At 48.4% G+C, this 10,552-nt stretch overlaps 1 protein-coding gene across 2 annotated transcripts in view; it reads right to left on the bottom strand.

Annotated features, from left to right (window-relative positions):
* Window positions 1-4,105: 4,105 nt before the first annotated feature.
* The window catches only part of CASC4 (cancer susceptibility candidate 4), an 18,742-nt gene continuing 12,295 nt past the window's right edge, over window positions 4,106-10,552 (bottom strand). The window contains exons 9-10 of one of the 2 annotated variants that reach the window (XM_008637357.2): window positions 8,784-8,951; window positions 4,106-5,330 (exon numbers count right to left, since the gene is read on the bottom strand). In XM_008637357.2, coding sequence (XP_008635579.1) covers window positions 5,257-5,330; window positions 8,784-8,951 — 242 coding nt within the window. In that variant the 3' untranslated portion in view covers window positions 4,106-5,256. The remainder of the gene's footprint in view (window positions 5,331-8,783; window positions 8,952-10,552) is intronic. The other variant, XM_017738422.1, reaches the window with a different exon arrangement.

The raw sequence follows: 10,552 nt of genomic DNA, 5'->3' as shown, positions 1-10,552 counted from the left end.
AAGTTTTATTTCCGCTTTTTTTTTTTTTTTTCCTAGGCAGCCTCTTTGTGTGTGAAATGCTGAGGATGCTGCATGCTTTACTATTTGAAGGGCTTAATGAAGCAGCTTGGCCATCTCTTGCAGTACAGGAGGATGTAGGGAGGCTTACATTTCTCTTTTCAATGCTACTGAACTTGGCTATCTTAATTTTTCTCTTGATGATCACTTTTACCCACCACTCTTTTAAACAGAAATCTTCAGTTCGCAGGTTCACCTGTGTTATGACAGGATAACATCTCAAGGTATTGCCCAGAATGGAAGGGTTTTACAGGAGTATCTGGCATCCTCTAATTTAGCAGTAAAGAAGCCTACACGGGTGTTGTGTTTCCTGGTACCTGTTGACTCCCTGCTTAGCTTTTGAACATGGATCAGATTATAGAAGTCCCAGCTCTCTAGTCACTTAAAATATTTATTGGCTTGTTAAAGAGAAGCACATCTGCTGCTGTGAAGCCAGGATTTGGTTTAGAATTCTGTCACGGGACTCTACTAGTCTGTCTTTAGCAGAAGACACTATAAAGCTAATTTTACCATAGAAAAGAGGTCATAGGAAGGCAGTGGAAACAGTGCAGTCCTCATTCAGAACAGGTAACCATATTCCTTTAGAGCATTCAGGTATTTCTTGTGAATTATCAGCTGTGAAAAAAGGTTAGTTTGGGCATGTTAAAGCCTCATTAAGATGGTTTGGCAGTCCCTTAGGAGGAACTTGTATGGCAGGATAACTGTGTGATGTCTCACACTGTGAGCCCAAAAGGACATTGATACTTAGAAAGTGGGAGTTTTGGGAAATGGTGGGTGGAAATACTCTCTCAAGCCATGTAATTAAAATGAAACGAGCTGCCACAGGAGATGATCCAGCAAGATTCAAAGCAAGCGGATATTTGTGTGAACATCAGCACGGCAAAAACACTCTTGAGAAGAGATTAAACGTGTGACTCAGGGTTCAAACTGATCTTTACAGCAATGAGAACTGGCCTTTTCTGTGTTACAGGATACCAAAATTTGTGTTTCACACTGCCTTGTGCTCTCCTCAAGTTCACTGGTGCTGAATTAGGGAGAGGGGGCTGGACTGGCAGGAAAGGGAATATGGAAAATCATCTTGCTGATGGTGTTGCTGTGCAGGGAGAAGTTCCAAAGTCCCCTGCTGTACCCTGCTCCCCACGGAGCACGTCCCTCTACCCGAGCACAGCTTCAGCTCCGTGTGTGAAGTGTAAAAACCCTGTGCCGGCACATGGCGCCTTCGGAGCTCGGAATGTGTGTTTGGGCCAAAGAAAAGGCTCAGTTGGCAGCAGTGGGCTTCCCCCTGCCAGAGGATTTGGGCTCCAGTCACACTGAGACATTCGAGGAGCATGTTTGCTTCACAGAGAAACTGAAGGGGAAATGTGTAGTTGTCAGACCTCTGCCCATTCCCACAGTGGGATCCTGACTGCTCCTTGAAGGCCATTCCTCATGCTTTAGGATTTCCTCTCAACTCTTTTTCCTTGAGCCTTGCAGAGCCCTTAGCTCTGTGTTTATACATCATGTAAACCAAAGTGCTCCAGAGTGAGTTCCCTGCTTGTGCAGAGCTGATTTGGGCCGGGTTCACAGTGTCTTGGGCAGCTGTTTGCAGGATCTGCAGCTCTGGGCTGGGTGGGCTTTATTCCAGTTTCAGATTAATTTCAGCATCTGGCACTTCTCAGTAATCACAGGAGTCTTCTTTGGGTTTATATCTTACTATTGCCCATTTTCAGTGTTTGCTGTTTCTTTTGCCTTTCTGAAGGGAATCAATTCTGTTGGATAGGTGACCAGAGTTAAAAGAGAAGCAGCTCCCAGGCTGTGCTGCTCCTCCATCCCCAGCGTCTGGGAGCCAATCTGGCTGTCCAGGAGCACTCCAGACTTGCTGTTCTCACTGCAGACACTCCAGCTGACAGCAACAGGGATTCATCTGCTCCCAATCCCCACAGAAACACATGGGAATGAACCTTGTGTTTGATCTGGCACAGTGCAGCACTGGAGAGTGGCATGAGACATTCCTCCAGGGATGGAAATGCACAGCCACAAGTAGTCAAACCCAGTTTTGGGAAGTTGAACTGTAGATTATCCATACCAGTAATCCCAGTGTGGCTACATCGGGTTTCATATAGATTGAGGAATTGGAGTATTATGGTTTCTATATTGGCATAAAGAAATTCAGGCATAAATACCATTACTCTTTTTCTGGCTGGCTTGAAAATTCCACTGCACTCTCACAAATAGGGAGGGATGGCCCCGGTTGGTTTTGTGGGTTTGTTTTCCTGTTTTATTTAAACTACAGAAATCTGGTCTCCTCAGTCCTGGAGCCAGCTGGAACAGCAGGACACTGCTCCTCCTTATAAAGTGCCAATCTCACATTTTCTAGTTTGTCACAGCAAGACTTTTGATCCTATCAAATATTTTGGTCAGTATCCTCAAGGAAGGGTCCCAGGTTACTTCAACTGGAAGTTCCATACTTGGGTCACAGGGTACTGAAAGCTCCGTGTATCTCCTGGAGCAGGGATTGCAGCTGACAGATTTATGGCACGTGGAAATTCTTCTTAATAGGGATAAAGGAGAAAGTTTTCAGATAGAGAATTTCTTCAGAGATATGTGTGCACACGGAAATGGGTCCTGCTGAGAGCTCGGGACCTCCAAAACCACCACATGAACCAGCATTGTTCAATTCAGCTTTCTCTGGTCTGCAAACTGTAAACAGGAGCAGTAAATAGATTTATAGAGAAGAAAACCTTTTGTACTTTCTGTATGTTCTACTGCAGAACCCTCACTCACAAGCTCTTCTGTCCTGCAGGCTTTGGATTTCCCACTGTTGCTGTGTTTGCATATATGAAAATGTAAAATGGTAACATTTAATAAAATCCACAAACCATTATCTCGTGTCTGTTTCTTGTCACTTCAAAGTATCAAAAGCTCTTCATGGCTGTTAAAATGCTGAAAAATGTGGGGGTTTGTTTCATCCAGAACTGGGTTTCACCTTTTGGCAAGATCCTGCCCATCAGTTTGGTTTTCCTCATTTTGAAATTAAAATGGGTTCATCAGTGATTCTTTGTTTTTCTGGGATCCATGTGACTTTGGGAAAGCTTTGGCAGAGCCTGTTTGCTGAAAACCTCCAAAATTGGGCAGCTAGGACTGGCTGGAATAACTGGAGTTGTTTCTTTGGCTGTTGGGTGGAGGTGCATGCATTTCTCACACTGCCTGAACTCATCCCTCAGCCTTGGCAGCCGAATCTCAGCTCCCTGCTCCTTGTTTTAAATGCATTGCCACGTGGATACAATGGGATTTATAACTAGAACCTCAGACGCAGGACTGGGTGTGCTGCTGGAGCTACCTGGGCATGTTGGTTAAAATCTGGGCTGGGCCATGGTGGGAAGAGGCTTTGTTGGATTTCTCCTGTGGACCCCAGAATGTGAGAGCCAGTTTGATTCCCAGTGTCGCTGGGTGCTGAGGGAAGCAGCTGCTCGAGATCTGTCAGCGTTGTCTGTGCTGCCATTGCCATGGAAACGGGAATCGGCTGCACACAAACGGCACACGGATGTTGGAACAGCATTTTCAAAACAAACCCGAGCTGGTTTGTCATTCTCGGTGCTCAGAGCCCAAGTGCTGCCACACAGCCTGGCTGCAGGGACAGCTGCGGGCCCACGAATCTGCAGCTCCTGATTAGAGAGATGCTCCAGACCCCTCATCATCTTTGTGGCCTCCTCGACCCTCACCAGTAGCCCCCTGTCTTTCCTAAGCTGTGGAGCCCAGAATTGAACACAATACTCCAGCTGTGGCCTCACTAGGGCGAAGCAGAGTAATCACTCTGACAGAAAGAGGAAAAAAAGAGAATACATAGAATGCAAAGAAAAAGAAAAGGCAGAGAAGCTCTTTAATTTAGGGGTCTCCCCAAGCTGTGCTGTGTGATGCTGCACTACTTTGGAGAACATGGGGTTCAGCTGGAACCGGGACACAGCGCTGAGCTGGAGTTCCACTTTTTAAATGCAGAAACTGGGAGGAATTTTTTTTTTTTTTGCCATTGACACTTGAAGTAGTAATAAATTGTCTTAAAACCCCATAACATAATTGTACAAGCACTGAACTTTATTTAAGAGCTTCACTGAGCTGGCAAGGAGCAAACCTGACCCACTATTTCAGCCCAGCACCTGAGCACAGGGATGAGTTCAATCACCCTCATCAGGGCTTACAGCCTGTGTCCACAGGAGCCCTTGGGGGAGCAGGGGGGACAATCTCCTTCGTTCCCACCACTGCAGAAAAGTGGAATCATCTCCATCAATTCTGGAAGTGCTTGAACACAGAATACAGAAAAGGGTCTGACTTACAGATCTGATGGAGAAAACCAAACCATGGAATGTGGTGGGTGTTCAGGTCAAGGGATCAAACTGGAAATTAACTAGAGTGGCTGGACCTGGGATGGACACTCTGGGACAGCACACCAGCACCTACAGCATGTTTAGCTGGGTATGGGCTGGTCCTTCCATCGAGGGACACAGCTGCTGGAGATGTGCCTCTTACTGACACACTTACTCTCTTTAACACGAAGATTTCCTACAAGCTGCGAATTATTTGTATCACCTTTTAAATCAAGCTATTAGTTGCACAACTTTTTTGGGATGTATCAAATTACTCAAGTCCTACTATAGATTTCCAGCTCTAGCTACAAGATGTGGTCACTGTACAGGAGTTCAATGGGATGTGGTGCTGGGTTGCAGGAGGAAGGAGCAGTTATTGAACCATTCAGTTCCCAGTCCCTCTGACGTTCCATTCTCACCTGCTGTACAAACCCCAGCACTTGGGAGCAGCAGTTCTGCCACACAGGTGGGACTGTAGAAAAGGAGTCCTTGGCTGTACATGGCTTCCACAGCAGCTTTGTTACATCAGGTACAAACTGTACAAGTTCTCCAGGTTCCAAGTGTTCTAAATGGCAGAAACAGTTCAGCCTGTGTTTAGAGACTGGGTTTAAGGGTGGAGATTATTTCAGATAAGGACCAGGCTGAGTAACCAGCTCCATATAACAGCAAAGATGTGGGTTTAATACAACCTACAATAGTACAAATATGTACATATGTACAGAGCGGGTCCTCTTCACCTGCTGCTGAGCACACTCGGCACTTGATCCTCAGCTTCCTTGGAAGCAGGAAACACTGGAGTAAAACAGGTTCAGTTTTGCAGCACCTCAAGTTGCTGGGTTGAGCTGTCTGTGACCGGGGCCTACAGGACCCCGTCACTGAGGCGGGACTTGCTGTAGTCCCCCAGGTCGTTCTGCAGGTCTCGCTCCTCATCATCTGCAATAACAGATTGTAATTAAGATTACAATCAAAATTCTCAGATCTGATCTGATGTGGTATCACTGAAAAAATATCAAAGTACAGTTTCCCAGGACATGCTGCTAAAGGGCACAGCACCAAGCTGGCCGGGGCTGGTGATGGGACAGAGTCAGCAGGCACAGGATGTGTGGCTGTGCTTCCAGCCCAGCGGTCAGTGCTCCAGGTGGGGATCTCTGGCTGCAGGGCAGCCCCACTTCACAGACTGCCTGACTTCAGACACTGCAACACAGTCACACCAGCTGCTGGGCTTTGAGACTGCCTATCAAGCTTTCAAACTCCCCCACTAAAACCCAACTCCTGCAGACAGTCCCATTCCCAGAGTTGACACTGTAAGGCTTCACAGAGGCTGGGAACCTCAGGGACTAGCACTGGGACCCCTTCCAGACCAAGGGCCTCCTTCCCTCAAAAAGTGAAAAAACCCTAAAACTTCCATTTGTTCCAACGAATAAGCTTCTCCTGCACCTCAGTGCTAATCCTTTATATTAGGAAAGACTCTTGTTCACAGCAAAGGAAATCCAAGTTGAGTTAATTCATCTTCCGCCGGCTGCCGAGCTGCCTGCAGCTCTCCACACCTTCACCCCAGCACCCCAGGAGCCAGGCAGGGACCTGAGGGCTGCTCCAGCAGCAAAAGGCTGGAGTTCACCTGCATGACACAGGTTTGTTCCATAAGAAAACACCACCACAGCACCAGGACATCCTGGAGTTTATTAACAGACATTTTATAAGCTGCCACCTTCAAACATCCCCTTGCCCTTCTGCAGGTGCCTGAGCAAAAGAACCAGGCTGGGTGCTGCCCTGCCCCAAGAAACATCCCCCATATTGGGTATTTTCCCTGAACAATTTCAACCTAAGCCTGCACATTCCTAGAGGCAACAGAAACCATGTGGACTCCAGTGGCTTTGTGGCACATGCCACAGGCTCTGTTCAGCCTGATGCAGACCTGGGTGATGTTTTCCTGACGGCTTTTAGGCAGAAATTCTCTCTTGTTTTTTTTCCCCTCCCTAAACAATTACAACCACCCTCCCCCCAACCCCCCAGTTCTGCCCTCTCCTGCCCTGCAGACAAATGAATATGAAGCCTGAAACAGCCACTTTTTCTGGAATACTGACCCTGGAAGCACCACTGGCCACACTTAAATCACAGCTCAAGCCAACACAATAAGCTATTAAGGAAAACCAGAACAAAGCTTGGGAAATGTGGTCTGAGGTAGTAACACACTCTGCTCAGACCATCCCTCAGGAAGAAGCTTCCAGAAGTCACCCTTTAACCTTTACCACCAGCTCTTAATCCAGTCTGTCTATACAGACACAGAGGGGTTCATCAGGAAAAGGATCTTCCCCAAGTCCAAATTCCGAGCCACCAGAGCAGGGACCTTGCAGGGACCCCACCTGGATGGGAAATGGTTTTATGGGGTCACTGTCAATCAGAGCTCTGTTTTTTCAACCACCACTCACAGTACAAGTTACACAAGCCCAATCTCTGTGGTTTAACATTTTTTCCACCACTTATAGCTGTATCACGCCCACCCTTTCCCAAGTGGCATTGGGGAATGCTGCCCATGTCACTGTAACTTCATGGCACAGCTGCTGCCCGAGCCATCAGCTCCCCTGTGAAGGCCCCCACAGCCAGGTACTCATGCTGACGAAGCAGCACAGAGCTCCAAGGGGCAACAAGAGCTGTGTGGGATGGGGACAGAGTCAGGGTGCTTCATCCCTGCACCGTGTGGCAGCCACCTACAGCCACCTGACAGGGGCAGCCAGGTGGGGGTCTGGCTCTGCTCCCAGGGAACAAGGGACAGGACAAGAGGAAACGGCCTCAAGCTGTGCCAGGGGAGGGTCACATTGGATACTGGGAACATATCTTCACAGAAAAGGTAGTCCAGAGCACCCAGGCTAACCCAGGCAGATGGCACCAGTTAGCACAGACTCAACCCCAGTTACAACCTCCAGAGCTGCATCCTGAATTACGGAATTCTGGTACGGAACTACTGCAGCGAGGAGCTGGGCAGGACCCACTGCTGACTGAGGAGAATGGAACTGAACTATGAAACCCCCACCCACAGGACTGCCAGGGCTTGCAGGGCTCAGGGACACACAGGACACCCTGCACTCTCTGTCCACAACAGCCCAGCACCATTAGGAGCATGGCTCCCATGGCCCCAGCACGGACAGAAACGCTGTCAATCACAGAATCCCAGGATGGTTTGGGTGGGAAGGGACCTTAAAGCCTATCTCATTCCACTCCCTGCCATGGGCAGGGACACTTGCTACTGGACCAGGCTGCTCTGCATCCCCCTGTGCCTTTGTGCAGCTGCCAGCCTGGATGAGCAGCTGCCAGCCCAGGGACCACCTGCCAGAAGGCCAGGTGTGACACACAAACCCCCTCTGAGTTCTGAGCACGAGGGGCACAGAACAGGCTGCAGCTGGAACAGCAGGCACTGCAGTTCGTTAGTAAGTTAATTAATTGCTACAGGTTCTGGTCCATCCTATTCTTTCACTTGTGCATGAGTTTCAAACTCCCAGCCCAGCCCAGCCTGCTGACACTGCACTTAGCTGCGTGTTCACACAATCAGCTGCTTTTTACTGGCTTTGCCGATTCATTTCGCTTAGATGCCAGTTAAATACGGTGCCTGAAAAACCTCCAGCTAAAAGCTTATTAACTTATATAACTCAGTATGAGGGTCAAAATCAGGGAACCTGTAGGATTTTTGTCCCATTTCCTATTTTTTTTTTCCCCTCTTTATTTTACGCTTTCATTTAACTGGAAATATTCTCTATGTTTACACAACATTCTCGCCCTACAGACATGCAGGCCTGTCACAAATATCCCCAAAAGCTGGATGGAGAAGGCAGACAAGGCAGGCAGAGGCAAGCGAGGGAGCTACATGCAGGACAGGGAATGGCCATGCACACACAGGTGTTAGGCAGCACTGGATCAGGAGCTCCGAGGTGGGTTAGCAGGAACACCACAAGCCTGTTGAATCTGTGTATAATGCACAAAAGTTACACCTGGAATCACCACCTGAGGCCTCACTGCACACCAGCTCCAGGCAGGTGTGACAAGAGCAGGAGTCAAACCACTATATTCCTCTATTTGACAATTTAGGAATGTCAAGGCCCAAAGCCCTCCCAGCAAGGGGCCAGAGCTGGGGGTTTGGGTAAAACCATGTTTAGAATTTAGAGTCTTGCTTTTCCTAGCAGGAACCATACACAACTGCAGTGAGGTGCCAAAACCCTCTCACTCAAGGCTGTTGCATTGTTGCTGTCCCACAGAGAGTGAGACCAAATTTCAAGCTTGTTTGTGCTGTCTGAGCAATTTGTCATCAGCTAAACCAGCAAGGCTTTACACAAATTCAACAAGTAACTCAGCATGGATTTATCACAATGGGATGGAGGTAAGGCCCAAGCTCACCTTGGACGTCTTCTTCTCCACCATCACCATCCTCTTCCTCATTGTAAGCCAGCTCGGCCTGTTTGTCTGCCTCATACTCACCCACGTTCCCATCATCCCCATTATAATCTGCCAGTTTAGAACCCTGCTGCGGGTCCACAGGGGATTCATTCTCATCAAAGAACCGGCCTGTGGAGTAGGAAAGGAGTGAGTCAGCAGCAGAGAGGAAAGAAACAGGAAGATCCTACATGAGAGCAGATCGCAGGTGGAGGCAGTCGGGGTCTGTGGTAGTTCCAGCTGGAGAGAAAGGGGGGAGAAGGGAGAGGGCTTGGGCAGGGGTTGAAGGAGGCTTGTGGAGCACCTCCATGCAGGAATGATGTGCTCTGTCACCCAGCACTTGACCTCGTGACGCCTGACTGTCCCACACTCCTCTCTCCACCGGCAAGGGCTGGAGTGAGCACCCAAACAGCTCCACCTTGGATTGCCCACAGGCACCAACACAAGATTTCTCTAAAAGCACGAGAGCACTCACTCAGTGGAAGGGTTAGTATCCACTTTTCCTGAGGCCTGGCATTTTGCACACCCTGGCACACCCTGGAGTAATCCAACGCTGTCCTGGTGCCTGGCACTGCCTGCAGAGGGTGCCCTGCTGGCACAGGAGGGAGCCCAGCACAGGCCTGCCCTTGCCTCTCAGCTTGGAAACTCATCCAACTGGCTTTACACTCTGCTTTCCTATTAAGTTTTAACAGTTTTCAAAATGTCCCAAATCCAGTATTTTCATCTCCCAACAAAAAATTAAGAATGGTTTCATATCCTGAAACAATGCACAAGAAAAACAGGAATTAGCTGGATATATGGAATGAGCAGACAATCACCCAGGCACACAGTGAGAGATTACTGGTGTGATGTCAGCTCAGAGCTGGTGTTTAATGGGATACAGGGAGACCTCTTCCAGCCCAGTCCTTGAGGGAAGCAGCTCTGAGTCTGCAGAGGTCACTGGCCTGGAAGGTTGTGTATAAATGAAAAAACTGGGATTAAAGTGTGATACAATCCTTACACACTGGGCACCAAGGCTGCTGGGGCAGGTGGTGATTCCCAGTGCAAGCAACTAATGGAGAAGTAAACCTGGAGAATGATTTCAACATCAGGATTAAAAATGGACAGATGTAAAAGTGAAATTATTTCCTAAAACAATGCATGTATAAAAACCAGGACAGAAGCAGTACCATGGTGCTTCTCTGTATGGGGGGGAAAGCACCAGAATCACACCTAGTGCAGCTCAAATGTACAGAACACCAGTTTCAGGTACTTTCTTAAAACAAGCATGAAAAAACCCCACGATCAGTTTAGAACTCCAAAGTCCCATACATTATTCATTGCCTGTTCATGTCTTATTGAGTGATCCTGGCTACTACTGTTGGTATTTTTGACACTGCATTATATACAAAACCCAGATAGGACAGTGGGATTTGCACATGTTAAACCCAAAGTGAGCCATGGAAGACAACGGCGTGTACCCAACTTCCAGCAAAAATAGCCTGTGGATAGCCAGAGATACTGTGACAAACAAGCACTGAATGAATTGAAGTTGACAGAAGGAAAGGGTAAAGTATGATGAAGAGATCTGAGGAAATGCAGCAGGCCCACACAGGCTACAGACTGAGCTCAGGGACCACAGACAGTCTGGCGAGCCCATCCTGTCCCAGCCCCAGCCAGGGCAGGGACACCTTCCACTATCCCAGCCTGCCCCAAGCCCCGTCCAGCCTGGCCTTGGACACTTCCAGGGATCC

This window comes from Corvus brachyrhynchos, unplaced genomic scaffold, assembly GCF_000691975.1.
Source record: "Corvus brachyrhynchos isolate BGI_N302 unplaced genomic scaffold, ASM69197v1 scaffold200, whole genome shotgun sequence".
Taxonomy (NCBI): domain Eukaryota; kingdom Metazoa; phylum Chordata; class Aves; order Passeriformes; family Corvidae; genus Corvus; species Corvus brachyrhynchos.
This window is presented reverse-complemented; position numbering and strand designations above follow the sequence as displayed.